The following is an 18328-nucleotide window of genomic DNA, read 5'->3' as shown; positions in this document are numbered from 1 at the left end:
TGTACGGTGGCCCTCAGACGACATCTCAGGAAAACAAATGTCAGTCCATGGACCTAAGACAACATATGTAAAACGGCTGTCGGTTGAAGGAAACATCCCTCGGTTTACGGAAAAAGGCCCTCGGTCTATGGAAAACAGCCTTCGACCTATGGATCTATGGAAAAAGTACGTTTTTTTGGATAAAGAATTGTAAATTGGATTAAATTACGGTTGTCTAAATTGCGCTATTTATAGACCCTTTAATGTGCAATAGGGGAAGAATGAATGAGTGAAAGCTATGAGGAATTTTGTAAACTTTAGCCAAGATACATTACATTTGTGTAGACCAATAAGTCTAAAAAATAAGTCTAATAAATACATAATGAAGTGCTCACTGAGTGTATAATGGATGTATTCCTTTTTTGCTGGGAAAACATACTCATTTGTACCCAAAGAAAACATTACTGTACTTCAAGTGTAAATGTGATCCTTGAAGAACACAAATCCACTGCCCCTTTATTTCTGAGAGTGCATGAACCGTGTGACACATTGAATTGTTGTCATAAAACTGTGCAAGTTAGAGAATTTATTATCCAAATCTTTTATTTTTCAGTGACTACAGTATTATTTGCATACATTTGCAAGCATACATCCAACACTTGGTAAACACATTGTAGGACTACTCAAAACTGCATCTGTGATTTTTTATAGGATAGGGAATAGTTTAGTGGTGTCATTTTTTCAGGGGTAGATGGCATTACATAATTATTATTACACACATGCAAGGGCACATCAAACACTTAGTATTACAGCAACAAACTGTATGATGGGCATGAAATCTAATATTAATAAAAATGTAGAATTATGTGAACAGCGGTACACAATTTTGTGGGGCCTACAAAATCAAACGTTCACGTCCCTATACCACACTGCCTCCCGCTCAGTCTTTTGTTATTAACTCTTACTGGGGCATACGTGTTTCTCCATGAAAGGGCAGATTTGGGTTGCACATCCCCAGCACTTTTGGAGCGCGTGAGCAGTGCGGGGCCGCGGGCGCTGCCCGCAGGTCTTACAACTGCCCTGCTGGGGGGCCGCGCTCCCTGCCGCCCCATTGCCTTGCTGCTTAATGACTTTCTCCAGGTCGTTCTTGGCGGTTGCGTCAAGGCAGTGCTCGATGGCCACCACGGTCAGCCTCTTGGGGTCCCAGACGCAGTCTTCCTCATGGCTTACCATGCCCGAAGGCAGCCAGGCCGTGTCGTAGCCGTTCTGATGCCACGAGGTCATCAGGTTCATGCTCGGCCCGTCGATCTTCTTGACCTTCCCCACTCGCACCAGGAGCCTGAACACCACCCTGTCGTTGGAGGCACAGGACGGGGGGTATGACATGGCCTTGTTGAGGTCTCTGCTGCAATAGACCCCTGGGCCCAGCGTTCCTCCAGCGGAAGGCTTGAACCCGGACTGGATTATGGCCTTGGCGTTGTTCTTGTGCGTGCCGTGGTACATGGTGTAGCCTCGCCCTCTCTTCGGAGCTTGGCCCGCTTTCAGCCGCCTTCCCTCACACACCGCTTCCCAGCCGCTGAACGTGACCGGCATCGTCCCCTGTTTCGGGTAGAGCACAGAACATTCACACCGACCTGACTTTCTATGGGATAATTTTGTTGTTCAACTTCAGGAAACATTCATTATAACATTTTCATGATGGTTCCAAATAATAAATCAATAATACAGTACAGGCATTTATCAGACGCTCGAAGTGTAATTCGAACACAGGGACAAGTGCGATGATGACCCTAGAGAAAAGAAACCACTCAGTGAACACTTTATTAGGTATTTATTAGAGTTATTTTTTAGACTTATTGGTCTTCTGCTGCTGTAGCCTATCCACTTTGAGGTTTGATGTCATGGTGGGAGGTAGTGACCGATTGTGGCCACCAGAGGGCAGGTGCTCATTGTTTTCACCTGGCCCTCATTAGTGCCAGGGGAACCTACCTCCTGAGAGTATTTAAAGCCATTGCTGGCAGTCTATCAACGCTTTGGTGTCAACTGTTCGCTCTTGCATCCGTTCACGGTTTGGACGGACCACAAAAACCTGAAGTACATCCAAACCACTAAGACATGCAACTCGCGTCAGGCCCGCTGGGCGACGTTTTTCTTTTACGGTGACGTATCGTCTAGGATCAAAAAACACGAAACCAGACGCCCTCTCTCGGGTTTTTGATAAGACGGACAGGGAACATGCTCCTGAACCCATTCTCTCTGGGGCTCAAATCGTGGCGCCAGTGATTTGGGAGGTTGAGTGGCAGTGCGGAGAGCTTTACGACTAGAGTCGGATCCAGGAGGGGGTCCGCCTAACTGCCTCTTTGTGCCCGCTGGGGTCCGGTCCCAAGTGCTACAGTGGGGACATGCCTCATGGCTGGCGGGGCATCCTGGGTCCCACCGCGCCAGGGATTTTTTGTCCAGACGGTTCTGGTGACCCGGGATGGAAAAGGATGTCCGTGAGTTTTTGGCCACTTGTCCGGTTTGCGCACGCAGCAAGGGCTTGCACCGTCCCCCCTCAGGGCTGCTACGCCCGTTACTTTTCCCGAGGCGCCATTGTTTTCACCTGGCCATCATTAGTGCCAGGGGAACCTACCTCCTAAGAGTATTTAAAGCCATTGCTGGCAGTCTATCAACGCTTTGGTGTCAACTGTTCGCTCTTGCACAAAGCTGGTAAGCACACGGTAGACTCAGTGACTTAATGAGTCAGGTATTGTGCTGGTTTGGGTTTCTTATACATTTCAAAGAAAAAGGTAAGGAAGGTGTTCAGTTCGCTAGTGTTGTGTACACTGTAATCTGTGGTTATTTGCGTTACTGTCACCACCTGTCAGCTTCGACCAGACTGGCCCTTCTTCTCTGACCTCTCTCATTAACCCTTATGTGACTGGGAAAATACAGCTATGGCAGATGAAATGTGAGAAATAACTTTTTTGCCTTATGGATGTGACAGGTATTTTTGGGAGACTATGCACTTCCTAAAAGTCTAATGCAGAAAGTTTGATATCCATTTAATGCAGGAGGCTTGGCTGAACATAAAAATAGCCATTTTGAAAATATGTATTTCTTTGTCTTGATTTTTATAAGGAGATATGGATATGAAGCCATTGCATTATGATGTGACACATCTGAAATGCACATTGTTTGCAGTGCATGATCGATTTCCCAATCAAATTTTATTGTAACACATTTGTTGTCATCTGAAATGGCTCTGGGTGTCAGTTTTGACATTGAGAAAATTTTTATCACATTTCAAAATGGTCACAATCAACTGTTAGGGACATAATATGTTTAATTGGAAAGTAAGTAAGTTTATGTTTTCATGCTCAGGTTGACATGTGGAATTGCCCATTTATAACCAGGCAATACCAGATACAGGATTATCTTTGAAGAATCTTGTTACTATTGAAGAGGATGTGTCCATTTATCCTTGTGTTTATGTGTGTATGTGTGTTGGTGTGTGTGTGCTCTCTCCTCCTGTCATGATAAAAGATATGATCAATACCCTCAGACAGTGAATCCTATACGTCAAAGTCACTTGGATCACATTTCTTCCCCATTGTGACACTGCAACAGATGGACCTCTTGACCACGTCTGCATGCTTTTATGCATTTAGTTTCTGCCACATGATTGGCAGGTTAAATATTTGCGATAACAAGCTGGTGTACAGGTCTACCTAATAAATTGCTCACTGAATGTATACCCACCACACAACCAATAACTAAGACGCCAGTTACATATAACAATTTGGGATGAGTTTCCAGATTCCAATTGCGCATTCCATGTTAAATCCCTTTCACTGTTTTATAGGTAATTGATTTGTCCTATATCTAAACATAGGCTACCTAAAACTATATCCCCTACTGCAGCACAATTTGTGATATTCAAGCTGCCTCAGTCAATAATGAAAGATTTAATTGGAGAAAGTCTAATTTGTTTGCACGAACTTCTTAATACCACTTTGATTCCGTATTGTAAACACGTCTGAAAACTGAAATCTCCAATGAACCCTTGAAGAAGTTGAAAGTAAAGTGAAAGTTTCAACAACTGTCTTGAAATTGTGCGGGAAGTAGTAGGCTATGTCGTGTATTTTCAAGACACGTCGTTATGGGGAAACTCACCCCAAAACGATAATATAACTATATCTTGGAGTCACGATAACGCTAGGTTTGATATAAAAGTTTTTTTAATATATTGTACCCGTGAATGCGTACGCGTAGCCTATGCGAATACGTACGCGTAGCCTACGCATTCTACTCTCGCTTAGCCTACATATAACACGGGCGTTTTAATCACTCGGACATTTTTGGTTTGTGTTTTTCGTAAATGTAATATATACGTTCTCCCTACCCGTGTATAGCAGGCGAATATGTTCCAACGCTGCCGTGAAATTGTTGTTCACACAATGTTGTTTCACTTTCATTTCACTAAGCACCAGCAGTAGTGATTTCCAGATATTACGTAGCGTACGTCACACCAGTAGGTCTACATTATTGTTGCGACAGCTTTATGTCTGAGGTACTACTTTCCTTGCCAAGTTAATTTATAGCGACAGTTTATCAAACTAGCTAAAGTTAATTCAGTAACGTAGCTGTCTGCCTTCGTCGTCACTGAGGGACGGAACGTTTGTTGGGCGATCATTTTATTTTATTTTAGGAAGTGGTGGGGCCCAAACAAATAAGCTCCGTGAAGTCGGCAACAATTAGACTTCCTGTACAGAAGTTCCGGTCTCAACTTCCTGTGATTTTCCGTCAAAATAAGAGCTGCTGAGTAACGTTAAATAATGAGAACATAGTTACCGCGTTTTCTGCGCTTCCTCATATAATTACCATTGTTTAAATTCATTGCTGATACAACTTATAAAAGTCAGCAAGCAACTAGCTTGCTATTTGACTAGTTACTATAATGTAGGCCAAGCATAAATTGCTTGACACTGTTGGTTCAATAACAGCTCATTTGCATACCTGCTTACTGTTTGAAAAAAATGTTGCCAAATATGGAGGGGCATACATTAAATCTATGTATAATATCTATAAAATGATACATTTATTATCTAAAATCATGTTCCCAGCAATTGTTGCTATATTTACCGTGTGGTAAGGGCATGCAATGCCATTGACTGTCAATTCACGAGCAGCTAATTTGCATAGCCCATAACTCAAAAACTATAAATTGTTACCAAATGAAAGGGGTTATACATTTACTCTATATACCCATATCTTTAATATTCTACAGTAGTTTCTCTGAAATCAGGTTCCCAGCAATTGTGGGGTATACATTTGTTAGCTGGACCCATATCATATAACAAATGTATACCCCCTTTCATTTTGAAACAATTAATAGTTTTTGAGTTATCAGCTATGCAAATGAGTTGGGTGGCAACTGACAGTCAATAGCAACGTATGGCCTCCCCGCACTAGAAACACAGCAACAATTGCTCGGAACAGGATTTCACAGAAAGGACTGTTTAATATTAAAGATATGTGTCCAGATCACAAATGTTTACCCCCTTTCATTTTGAAACAATTTATAGTTTTTTAGTTATCAGCTATGCAAATGAGCTGCTTGTGAATTGACGGTCAATAGCAACGTATGGCCTCCCCACACTGGAAACACAGCAACAATTGCTGGGAACATGATTTCACAGAAAGGACTGTAGAATATTAAATGTATGGGTCCAGCTAACAAATGTATACCCCCTTTCATTTGGAAACAATTTATAGTTTTTGAGTTATCAGCTATGCAAATGAGCAGGTTGGCAATTGACAGTCTATGGCAATGCATGCCCATACCACACCAACACAGCAACAACATGTGGCAAACAGTTTTCATTGAAATTTGTGCATAATTTTATATTCTCTGCAAATACATCACAATCATATCCAACTGTATTAATTTAACAATGAAAACTGACAAAATTACAGTTCGTAAATAATTTTATTCACCGAACTTTTATTTTGATAAATGCGAACCGAAAGTCTCCAATTGTGGCCAGCAACATTTGCCAACTTCAAGGAGCTAAACAAATAGGCTACGTCTGGCTACTTGACCTGCAACTTGTTGCTCATTGATGCGCAACTTTAGTTGTATTTATAAAAGATGAAAGGCATTTTTGGCTAATTATTTCATGACGCTATTATACAACGGATAGGTCCATTGGTCAGTTTGCATTCCAGCCGTGCCAAAATAGCTAAAGTTGCTTAGCAACCAATAAACTACTGTTCAGCGGAATAATACATTTACCATACAACATAGTTCCATTAAAAATATATTCATATTAACATTAAGCAATAAATGTGCTGACCGTTGTATAAAAGCGTTATGGAACTCGAACCTGTAGTATATCGTGGATATTGGCACAGGTAGAGGGTGTAACGCCACTACACGAACATCCTGCAAGGCGTGCCTATATCAACTATATACCACGGATTCTCGTTCCGCTTCATGCTTAATTATGCCGTTTTCTGTCGCCGCGGGCCAGATGCATCTTGCAGTCATAGGTGCATTGTTTAGCTTTTCCAGCTACAATATCGAAAGAGGGTGTCCTGAAAAAGCAACTGGCAACAATGTAAGTATAACTTCATGAGTTTATACTTGAGCTCTCAAATATTGATATAAGCTACCCGTATTTGACTGTTACAAATACTAGTCATTTAGACAGCTACTACAACATCACAGAATGTGTGAGTTTATGTTAAATACAAAGAGTTCCACTACTGGGGTGAGTTGTAACACTAGCTGGGGAGGGATGTAACAGGCACAGAAAATGTGCTTAAATCAGACCCACACTAAACACTCTGGTGGTTTTGTTTCCAAGTGAGTGAGCGCACTTTGTGCCTGACGTAGCTGTACCTTCAGAAGGTGCGCGGATCACTGCGCTCAACCAGCGGAAGATGGAAGGATACATCTGTGTTCAGCGGTTATAGTTTAGTTAGTATAGTTATATCTCTCTTTTAAATACATTTTCAAATACACAATACCTTTTGTAAATAAGACAGCTTCGAAGTTGCTGTAAGGTGTATTTATCCATTTTGACTACTGACTCCTATAGGCTTCAAGTCTTTATGCTAAGCTAACATGTTATGCTAACATGGAAACCAAGCCAGTGAATGCACAAAAATTAAAATAAACTCAATCATCTTGTCTATGTCTGGGTAAGTTGGAAAAAAGGTATATTTCCCAAAATGTTACTGTATGCCTTTAATACAGCAAATATGTTAAAGAATAGACAACAACTGTTAGCGACAATCACTTTATTAAAGAATGGTATTTATTTCAAGCTTTTGCCAACTGTCACGGTTATACAGTATTACAAGTAGTATGTTTTATACGGAACTCCATGGTATAGTCATAGTTGGGCCTATATGTGTAATCATGAAGCATTGAATGACTTATTTGCTGTAAGTGTGACTATAAGATAGCGTAGGGTAGATATGATGTGGAGTTTTATATGCTCACTGTAGGCTGTGAAATGAGGAAATTACCTGAGCATTATTGATAATTAAAGCATCCACATTTTCTGCATTTGAAGCAAATATTACTTTAAGGAAGACGATAAGCAGCTGACAATATAATGGCAACGCTTTGGCTACTGCTAGGAAAATTGACACACGACACTAATAAAGCCACAGGAACAGTGTATCACAGTGTATCACGCCTAAACAAATGGTTTAAATGCACACTACCACTCTCCTCTCTCTCCTCATCCTTTTGTCAGTTCAATGTGACCAGTCTAACATGGGGGATGTGGGCATGCGTTTACGCTAAATGCGATGGAACTTGCACGTTCTAGAAGCGTCCATGAGTCCGAAATCGCACTTTCCGTAAACGGGTACATTCGTTTTAGGCCTACAACTTGTTATCGATAGGAATGGTGCAAGTTCTGAGAGCGTACACTTGGAACATATCCACCTACACTTTAAGCAGTCAAATCGCATAGTATGGTGTAATATTCTGCAGTATCACTGAAGCGTACCAGGGAGCAGAGGTCCTGAATTTACTTGGGGTAACTTTTATCCTCATTATTTCTCTGTTATTAGTTGATGAATGGTATGCAAGTGACTAAACAATGGTTCCTTTGCGTATGGTTTTGTGATGTTTTAAGGAAATCGTCAGTGCTGCCTTTTTATTTTGCATAAGTGCCTGTTCATGGGATACATATAACTTCTTAATGAACGCTCATGATTGTCTCTCACTTCTCATTTCCACGACGATGTTTATCCAGACAGTTCCTCCTGTCTGAATTCATCATAATATTTCTCAAGATTGTTCTGTTTTCCACCTGCTACAAAAACTCACAAAAGCTTTGGCTGGCCTGCTTTCATGAGCCAGCGTGCATTAAATAATGTTTCATCCAAAATATTAATGTATTTACATCAATAGTGCACTTGAACCGCTATTACATCATGAAATTGCAAATTGTAAATTTATGTGACATTTTATGTGTTTTATTGTCAGTAATTTCAGTGAAGATTTTCTTGAAGATATGCATGATGCAATAGCCTGTGATTATGATAAAGGCCCTAGGGAACAGGGAAAATAAAATAATATCAATAAAAAACTTTGTTATAGATTGTTATTATTAGTACCATTATTACAGAAGACTTATTATCCACCGGCTTCTGTAATATCTGAGGGCAGAACTAAAGAGATGGCAGCCTGGCAGTAGAGGGGTGACAGCGATGTTAAGAACATGCATGCTCCCTTAGTTGATTTTATTATTATTATTATTATTATTATTATTATTATTATTATTATTATTATTATGATTAAGGCTCCTGCTGAGTTTCTGGTTGTTCCTCTACAACGCTATATTTTTCTACAACTGGATTTAAGTCAGTTATTATTTAGGACCCATCCCCCCCTTTGTGAGTCTTCCCTCAGGGTGTGGACAGCACCCAGCTCTGCGTGACATGGAGGACAACTAGCAAGGACAGGAGCCAGGGACAGCCGTGCAGGAACACGCTGACAGCGGAACACGTCACCATTTTACCTGCAAGGCGAGAAGGGCAGAGTCAAAGGGGAAAAAGGACAAACACCCAGCACTCTTTCAGCATGGTACAGCTGTAGTAGTAGTCGTACAAGGCTCATTTAGCTCCAGGAGTGACCATGCATGGTTTTAGCCTTTTAGCTCATAGTGAAGATGGTGAAGGTTAGCATGTGGAAAGTTAAGTGGTGAAACAGTCAAGACATAATATCCACACTTATCCTAGCTGTTATTACAGTTTTTCTTTTTTCTTTTTTATATACAGTGCCCTCAAAAAGTATTGGAACAGGTCAATTTCTTTGTTTTTGCTATACACTGAAGACAAGTCAAAATATGTACATGAGATGACAGATCCAAATTTCAGCTTTTATTTCCTGGTATTTTTATCTAGATTTGTTTAACAACTTAGAACATATCACCTTTGGTATCAGACCACCCAATTATTGTGGCCCAGATGTGTCCAGTTAGATTGATTGGTTATACAATAAATAGTTCTGAAAGTCTACTCTTAGTTTTAGCTTTGGTTTTGCCTGTGAAGACTGCATTTATGTTAATAAAAAAACAACATGAAGACCAGAGATCTGTCTTTGGGAGAAAAGTAAGCCATTTTGAAGCTTTGTACAACAACTTGGAATGTCCTGAAAAAGAAAGAAACCGCTGACTGAGCAACAGACATCGAACAGGTCAACCATGGAAAACAACAGTTGATGAAACATTGTGAGAGCTGTGAAGAAGACTAATAGTCAGAGATACTTGGCTAGTTGTGCGTAGTCAAAGTATTAATACATAGCTGATAAATACTTCAGGTTGATACATTTGGAGGGTACAGTGAGGGCCTGTGATTTGTGCAAATAACAGAAGTGTGCAGTTATGGCATGTATTTTGTGAATACACCAAATAAAACATGGGCAGCCTGTAGCCTAGTGGCTAAGGGACATGATGGGACCTGGATGGTTGGTGGCTCAAGCCCCGATGTAGCCATGATAAGGTCCACACAGCTGTTGGCTGATTATTATTATTAAAAACAAAGATACAACATAACTTTACACAAGGCCAGGCATCTTCCTGGTGACTGCCTCACCTTTCTCAACCACTGCATTTGCAGCTATGTTGGAGATTTTGCAGATGAAAGTAGCGTTCTCATTTATCGGGTAGTTTTTCAACCTCAGCCTGTATCCTGAAGCCGAATCGAGTGGAGTTACTGTAGTTTTTTCCTTGAAGCTCTGGTCTGCGGTTGTTCCAGAGACATTGGTGTTCATGATGACTTCCTTGCCACCCTTGGCAATGGAAAAATCATAGCTGTTGACCTGGTTAGGTTTAATCTTGATAAGACAATCTATCCTTATGTCTCCATCCTCTTCTTTACACACAGTGGTTTCCTGACAAAATCCAGGTGTCACTAAAACTGGGAATGATAAATTATAAATTAGTGAATGTGTACGGAGAACTGTATTTCTGTTATGTATGTTGTAAGTTTGTATTCATTATTGTAATGAATTTGGCATGCAAAATGATAAAATGAAGAACAGAAGGAAAGTGAGGAACTTGAAATCTTCAATAGTAGTTATATGGGCATACTATAATCTCCACTAAATGGTTGGCATTTATATAGCACCTTTATCCAAAGCGCTGTACAATTGATGCTTCTCATTCACCCATTCATACACACACTCACACACCAACGGCGATTGGCTGCCATGCAAGGCACCGACCAGCTTGTCAGGAGCATTTGGGGGTTAGGTGTCTTGCTCAGGGACACTTCAACACAGCCCGGGCGGGGGATCGAACCAGAAACCCTCCGACTGCCAGACGACTGCTCTTACGGCCTGAGCCATGTCGCCCACTATATTATACTATAATTGCCTTAAGGACAAGGGGTGTGGATTCTTTTTAGCCAATAAATGACTTAACTCTTTCAGTACCAAGAGTGCTATATGACACTCAAGCGTAGCTACCATACAATCTCAAGAGTGCCATTCGACCAATCACAATTACTGCTATACTATTGTTTTGAGCCCCTATTAAAACCCTACTAAATTTTCTCAACTATCTCCATTTTCTCAACCAAAGCCAAAAGGCCTTGGGATTTGGGTGAAGCCACTTCATCCTGGGTTTTGGACTGAAAGGGTTAAATCAATCAGCGGTGCTTAAACTCATTGGACCAGCAGCCTGGATTGGATACGAGCAAGCCCATATTCGGGACTCTAGAGCAGCATTTGTTGGCCCACAAGGGGTCCTCTGCTGGGGGTCTGCAAGATGACAGGTAATACAATAACTACAGAACTGTTCATTCACAAAATATTCTCATAGAAATGACAGTTTTGTCAAATAAATAATCAACATAGCACTTCAAATCCATAAAAGAAGAGCCTAATCTATTATTATAAATTGGGTAGTTTGCAGTTTGCCTTCCAGCCATTAGAATATTCCCTGATATCCCATGGGTAAATTGAATTTCCATACACCATTTGGAGATGGAGACCTTTAAACGCCCAAACCTATACAATGACACATTCATGCTATTCTTTTTGTACCGTGTCCGCAAATTATTGAATGGGACTCATTGAGAAAGGAATGGGTTTATTCTTACCAACAAGAAAAATACTACTTATAAACAAACTGTTGGCCATGCTGATTGGTTTCCCCTTTGATCTGTAAGAAATCAGAAGAAGAGTCAGTTACTGCAGGTATAATACTTTGTAATAGCTAGATACTATTCAAATATTGAGGGGGATCCAGAAGAAGTGCTTGTCCATTCCAAACATGAATGCATACAATAGAAAATAATACAATGGAACTTTATTGTCCACAGAAGTGGAAATTAGTCTTCAGCTTCACAATGTTGGTTAACCATTGTGTAGTCTTAACATTCTGTATACTCCCCTTGTCCTGACGGTCAAAAATGACCCGCCTTCACTAAACCCCTCAAATAAAGCAGCTTAATTGAATTTTAAATCCCAAATCTATTTTGCATGAAGAAACAACTTGCCACTCATCACAAACTTTGTCATCAAATTTCAAGTTGAAAATATATAATTTAGGGGGTTTTATCTACTGTTAAACATAGTGGTGGGTCATATTTGACCCTCAAGACAACACAAGGGTTAAAACAATTGTTGTTGTGATTCACCATGTGGGTAATACTTAGAGGGGCAATTGCAGTGTGCTGAGCTGGCGTTTAAACTGCAGGTTTAAAATCTCTAGACCACAGCTCTGCATTTCAACTGGAATAGCTAAATCTTAGTCCACAGCTTTGGATATCTGCTCCAGTTGGTATGCAGATCTGTGGTCCAGACGTTTAAACCTACTAAGCACACTGCAATTGACACCTCATGTTTTTGACCTCTTCTAGACTGTGGTTGTGGTGAAAAGTTCAGGCATGAGAAAGTAAAAGTCATCGCTGCTAGTTGAGTGGTAGGGAAGAAGTGACAAAACCTGGGCCCCAGAACCCACTGGTGGCTGGAAGAGAAAATTGAGGCATTGAATTGGCTGTGCATGCATTACATTACATTACATGATTGGCATTTGGCAGACGCTCTTATCCAGAGCGACGTACAGGACTAAGCAGGACACAATCCTCCCCTGGAGCAATGCAGGGTTAAGGGCCTTGCTCAAGGGCCCAACGGCCCAACGGCCCAACGGCTGTGCAGATCTTATTGTGGCTACACCGGGATTAGAACCACTGACCTTGCATGTCCCAGTCATTTACCTTAACCACTACGCTACAGGCCGCCCTTACTACGCTACAGGCCGCCCTTCCATGCACATTCCATTTACAGTAACACGACTCTGATCAAACCTTGTGCCTAGTACTTGCATTGGACTGCAATGTGCTTTCCATCATTGTCGACAGAATGTTAAACAATGTAGACTTAATTCCAAGTATCAGGCGATGGCACCACCTAATCGTTTAGCGAATTAAGTGAGTCATTGGCTCAGACCATTTGGTAACCCACTTATCAGTAGTAAAAATCAGAAGGCAAGATTACAATTTGCAAAGAGGTACAGAGATGAGCCACAAACTTCGAAATCACAATTATAACACATCCCAGGAGAAGTGCGTTATGGCGTGGGACCTTGCAACATCAAGGCACAACATTTCATTTATCCATTAAGCCCATTATCATTATTTCTTTTTCAATATTTATATTTATGCAACAAACGTTTTGTGGCTCAGACTGCTCACATTTAGGGACAGTCTGAAAAGTGCAAAGCACAATTTCTAATCAAATAATGTGTTGAGGATCAGGAGGACATGAACACACCGTCACAACTCCTGGATCCTGGTGGGAGTTGATGTACTTTTTTTTTTTTTTTTTTTTTTTTTTACAAATATTTCAATTATTATGTTAATATTTCAATAGCTTCAAGATCACATGACCTACTGACTCCAATCCAATATGAAATAATCAGGGGGACATGGGAATAAGGGCACAATGCATGGGACATGATTTTTGAAAGATATTTCAATTATATGAAAGATACAATAGGTAAGATTTTTTTGTTAAAACATTGTTACAAGACTATTGTAAATCCCTTCCGATCATTGAATAAGGTTCATTGACATGTTGGCTCATCCTCTGCCTGTGTTTATAGTCCTTAAAATTTATATTTCACAAAATAAAGTTGACGACACTCTGTACCAAAACATTGTATAAATGTACAATAATTTAAGCTCATTGGTTGTAAATTGGTTCTAAGTGCCACAGCCAATGCCGTTTCAATGTCAGCGTGTTTCCAGCGAAGGGGAAAGGATACACAGTGTTGTGGTTTCAAGGTGTTTTTTGCTGCTATTCCTTGCTTGACCGTTAGAAGTCCGAAATTACTTATTGTTGTTATGTTTTGAGTATTTTCTGTTGGTTTGTTTATTTCTTGTAATTGATTTTTTTCATCTTCATATCTGGTTTTCTGTTTAGTATCCATCACTGTTCATTGCATTTGTCATCCCCTGTTATGTCTGTGTCTAGATGTTTCTGAGCCCAAGTCACTCCCCTGTCTGCGTGTTGCACTATTCAGTTGGTTTCAGAAATTTCCGGGTGCGTTTTCTTACTTCCTGCTTTCTTGCTAGTTCATGTTGTACAGCACTACTAACTAATAACAACTAACATGGATATTGTACAGTACTAATTATACGAACACACTTACTGTCTGTCTAACTAATTAACTAACAGTCACTTGTTTTGGGTAATTTAGATTGAATCATGTAACTATCTGACTAACGTTATCTCCAGTTTCGAGTCTGCTCTGTAACTCCGTCTCTCTCACTGATTACTTGCTTTAATTCTGAGAAGTGTTCGCACCTGCCTCTCGCTATCACTACGTCTCCTAACTCTATGCAAATGTCCACACCCTAATCTGGAGCCATATGTTTTACGTGTGGGTCTATGTGCATCCAGTCCACATTTTCGTTTCCCCCTTGTTATTGTGTCATTACCCTATGATGTTCTTCACCTGTTGTTTATTTGTTTAGCCCTCCTCACTCCCGTGCCCCGCCTAGTATGTCACTTCCCCTCATGTATTTAAACCTCAGTCTCTGCTTTATTCCTCGTCAGAACGTTGATCAATTCTCAGTAGCCGATTACCAGTAAGCCTGATTATTTGAGATTCTTTAACAACACCCTTTGCCTTCAATTTGAGCATTCTGGCATTGTTGATCTCTGATTACCTGGCTTGATATTGGACTGATTGAAGACAACGTTTTTGCATATTTCCTGGTCTGCATTTGGGTCCTCTGAATGGTACATCACAATTGTTCTTTTAATATATCAATACCTTCCATACGACTCACTGGCACCAAACCAATGCCTGTTAATTATACAATTAATGCTTCATGAAGCACACCTATTAATATTGTCAATATGTGCTTATTTCTGTTTTAATAAGTATTTAAAGGGGAATAATAGATTCATATATGATTCAATAGGTTCAATAATGTAATAATTTGAGCACTCTGAGTGCTGTGGTTAGAAAGTTATTAACATTTTAATTTGACAACCACTTTTCAGACAATACCGCACTTTTCAGACGGTCCCTAAATGTAAGCCTGAGCCACAAAAATGTAGAATTGCTGCGTACATATAAATATTTTAAAAAATGGGCTAATGGATAAATTAAATGCCTAGGATGTGTTATAATTGTGATTTTGAAGTTAGTGACATTCAAAAGAGCTCCTCTGATTACGAAACTGTTATTTTGAGGACTGTGGCATGTTTGATTGAAGAGCTATTAAAGTCGGAAAATGGAATATCGAAGATAAAACTAACTTTACCGTCGGGATTTTCTACACATTAGGTTACGTATGATTATTTAAAAAAGATGGAACCGTGCTTGGATGACGTCGGGATGAAATTACAGGATGGCATGTGTAGACTGTCCTTCAAAATATAAAATGTTATATTGTGTCCATGACGGCAGCGGGACAATTTATTTGAAAGTTCTCATCCTTGTTATCTTTTTCCTACCAATGAAAAAATATAACTGGCTGTTCTCATATCTTAGGGAAGGCACCACCACAATTCCAGTTTCTGGACGCATCTGTAATACGGCACCAAGCTCACACAGATCTGCAGTCGTGGTCAAAATAAAGCCAGAAGGCAGAATTGGAACTGCGACGTCCTGTATGTGAATGCGTTTTTTGATATCCAGCGCCATTTTATGCGGCCCTGCTCTGGACCAAAGCTATTGCAAATGGGGAAAAAGACTATTCCATCAGTGGATTCATTTAGTCATTGACATTTTTGTCTCGTGACCTAGTGGGATATGCAGGACTCATTGGCTTGCGTCCAACACTGAAGCTGTGTTTCACCCTTGCTAGTGCTGGCGTAATTTACTTTTTTTGTTGCATCGTCACTCTGGACGCCCGGGGAGTTTGTTTCAAGTCTCTGAGCATTTCAAATCCCTGACTTTGATTAAGTCCGACGGAAAACCAAATTATGCTCAGTTTAACCGTAATGTTTAACTCAGTTTAACAGAAACGTCACATGCTGCCATGCAGCATGTCTGAGCATAATGCTCTCCACTCAGCACCGCCTGTATTTGCCCTCAGGTGCAAGCGTCGCCCCACCCTAGTTCCGCAGTGCCAAACCGCTCGCCCCCATTTTTCACCGATACATACTGTACAGTCAAAATGCGTTTCGGTGAACACGACTTGAAAACACTCTAGCATGCACCATTCTGTGCGACACCCTCTCCTGCGGTGGCCCCTCCCACTCCAGTCCCCTGCGGTCGGACACCCAAGGTAACGTCTTTATCATGTACATATTACGTATTTTCCAGCTGGTCCCCAGATGATGGCTCAGCACTTGTAAAATGTCAACTGTCCTTTCAGCCAGCCCTCCCACCCACCACATCTTATGCTCAATTAGGTCCATATATTACATTGACACTGTATAACACCGTTCGGGTCAAAAGAGCCACGTAAAACTGAAGAACCCCCCCCCCCCCCCCCCCTCAAAAAAAACAAAAACAAAACCCACAAAAAAAGAACATTGCATTCAGGTAAAAGCGGAGTCGATGAAAAAAAAGCGGTTTTATATCTGACTGTAATTCGGGTCATACTCCTATCTTCAACATCTTAACAAATATACATTTTCTACGCATTAGCTGTCCGCTGGAGATATGCGAGTTCCCAATTGTATGTGTATGGTATGTGAAGTTAGCTGGCATTATGCGGCAGCGTTCTTACCTTAGAGACTGCCTGTGCGGCTCCTGTGGTGATGCGCACGATGCGTTTCTCAGATTCTGCTACGTAGCAGCTGGCTCAAGCAGTTTTATCGCTGCAGAAACTCCTGACGCTGTTCCAGGCACCACCCAAAGAAATAGAGTGGTGGGGGTGGGTGGGTGAACCATGCATTACAGACACTGCAGCCAATCAACAACCATCACAAAACTGGTACTGGACAACTTGTATGCAGCAGGAAATATGTATACACAGAAAATCGAGAGAAGGAAGATATGCTTTACTGCCGTCCCCTCCCCTTGTCACGTTCATATGGTCGTATCCCCAAATTCAGGCTCCAATGCTGTTTTCTACTGGCCCATGTTCTCAAACCATATGCTTCTGTCAAAGCTTAACAATTTCATGCCAAATCTCATGAATTGTACACAAAGCAATCTAGACAACAGAAGAGAAAGATTGCATGCACTTTCGGCAAAAATATACAGGTGTAGTAATGTAGAAATGGGTTATAACATGTCCGGCTACTTGTATACACAATGGCTGTCCTTATATAAAAACTTTTATAAAATGTACTTGGATTGGGCTGCAAAATGCTTTCCTGGAATAAATATTACAGGAGATGTACACTCTTATTATTATGTGGGTTTGTCACTGTGACGAAGAGTGTGTCTGAAAAAGCTGGAAGCTTGTTGATTAGATATCCATCTTTCGTTTTGAAATGCAACTGTAATTGCCTTTGGGGGAGACTGCGGATATGGCTGACTGATTTCAGTTCTTCAAAATGGAGTCTGTTGCCGTTCTGGAACCTTCATTGTCCGGTTTGATATCATAAGCACAGCTAATGTGATAAAGTACATGGTTTGCTCATGATTTTGGCTAGATGCCCTCTATAATGGACCTTTTACAAAGGGCCTTTTTCATAGAGGGCTGTAGGAGATGATTCATCCACCAAATAATAAAAAAAATGAACGAATGGTGCAGTGAGTAGCACTGCCTCACAGCAAGGAGGTCCTGGGTTTGAATCCCGGTTAGCCGGGGCCTCTCTGTGTCGAGTTTGCATGTTCTCCACGTGTTCACGTGGGTTTCCTCTGGGTACTCCGGTTTCCTCCCACAGTCCAAAGACATGCAGGTTAGGCTGATTGGAGAGTCTAAATTGCCTGTAGGTATGAGTGTGTGAGTGAATGGTGTGTGTGCCCTGTGGTGGACTGGTGACCAGGGTTTATTCCTGCCTTTCACCCAACGTATTCTGGGATACCTGCGACCCTGTTCAGGATAAGCAGGTTAAGATAATGGATGGATGGATGGAAATAAAATAATTGTGTATTTTTGAGTATCACACAAATGGTTTGTCCAGGTACAGAGTGTTTTGTGTGTTCACAAAAAGTCGGGCAAAAATATAGTTTGGGATTGGCAGAAGTAGTCTCTAGACCAATGGAAACTGAAAAATTGCTAAGCCCTCAACTGAGTGATATAATTTGATAACAGGTTTTTCCTTGGTAACGGGTTAACAAGAGCATCAATTAAATGCCTAAAATGTTAAAAAAAAAACAAGAAACAGGTGGTCTGTGCCACTATTTTGCTCACCAGGGCCAGAATTCCCAGCACAGCTCTCCCAATCCAGTTACTGAATCAACCTCTACTAAAGTTGCCT

The 18328-nt window shown here is 40.9% G+C and overlaps 2 protein-coding genes across 2 annotated transcripts; both read right to left on the bottom strand.

The window, feature by feature from the left end:
• Positions 1-564: 564 nt before the first annotated feature.
• LOC133132308 (uncharacterized) lies at positions 565-4642 on the bottom strand. Its single transcript, XM_061247650.1, has 2 exons — positions 4364-4642; positions 565-1578 (listed from the first exon to the last, which is right to left on the bottom strand). The coding sequence occupies exon 2, from the start codon at positions 1570-1572 to the stop codon at positions 934-936; it is 639 nt and encodes a 212-aa protein (XP_061103634.1). The 5' UTR covers positions 1573-1578; positions 4364-4642; the 3' UTR covers positions 565-933.
• Positions 4643-7251: 2609 nt separating this feature from the next.
• On the bottom strand, positions 7252-16869 carry LOC133132175 (thy-1 membrane glycoprotein-like). The gene is made up of 4 exons (XM_061247411.1): positions 16684-16869; positions 11590-11651; positions 10081-10404; positions 7252-9005 (listed from the first exon to the last, which is right to left on the bottom strand). Exons 2-4 carry the CDS (start codon positions 11627-11629, stop codon positions 8893-8895), a joined length of 477 nt encoding a protein of 158 aa, XP_061103395.1. The 5' UTR covers positions 11630-11651; positions 16684-16869; the 3' UTR covers positions 7252-8892.
• Positions 16870-18328: the final 1459 nt, after the last annotated feature.

Source organism: Conger conger, chromosome 7, assembly GCF_963514075.1.
Source record: "Conger conger chromosome 7, fConCon1.1, whole genome shotgun sequence".
Taxonomy (NCBI): domain Eukaryota; kingdom Metazoa; phylum Chordata; class Actinopteri; order Anguilliformes; family Congridae; genus Conger; species Conger conger.
This window is presented reverse-complemented; position numbering and strand designations above follow the sequence as displayed.

What these genes read in the sequence shown, in the direction of transcription:
- LOC133132308 (XM_061247650.1), bottom strand. Translation starts at nt 1,572, where the DNA reads ATGCCGGTCACGTTCAGCGGCTGGGAAGCGGTGTGTGAGGGAAGGCGG.
- LOC133132175 (XM_061247411.1), bottom strand. Translation starts at nt 11,629, where the DNA reads ATGGCCAACAGTTTGTTTATAAGTAGTATTTTTCTTGTTG. An exon ending in AAGTAGTATTTTTCTTGTTG is followed by an intron (nt 10,405 to 11,589) that starts GTAAGAATAAAC and finishes TATCATTCCCAG; the next exon opens with TTTTAGTGACACCTGGATTT. An exon ending in AAATGCAGTGGTTGAGAAAG is followed by an intron (nt 9,006 to 10,080) that starts GTGAGGCAGTCA and finishes CTCGCCTTGCAG; the next exon opens with GTAAAATGGTGACGTGTTCC.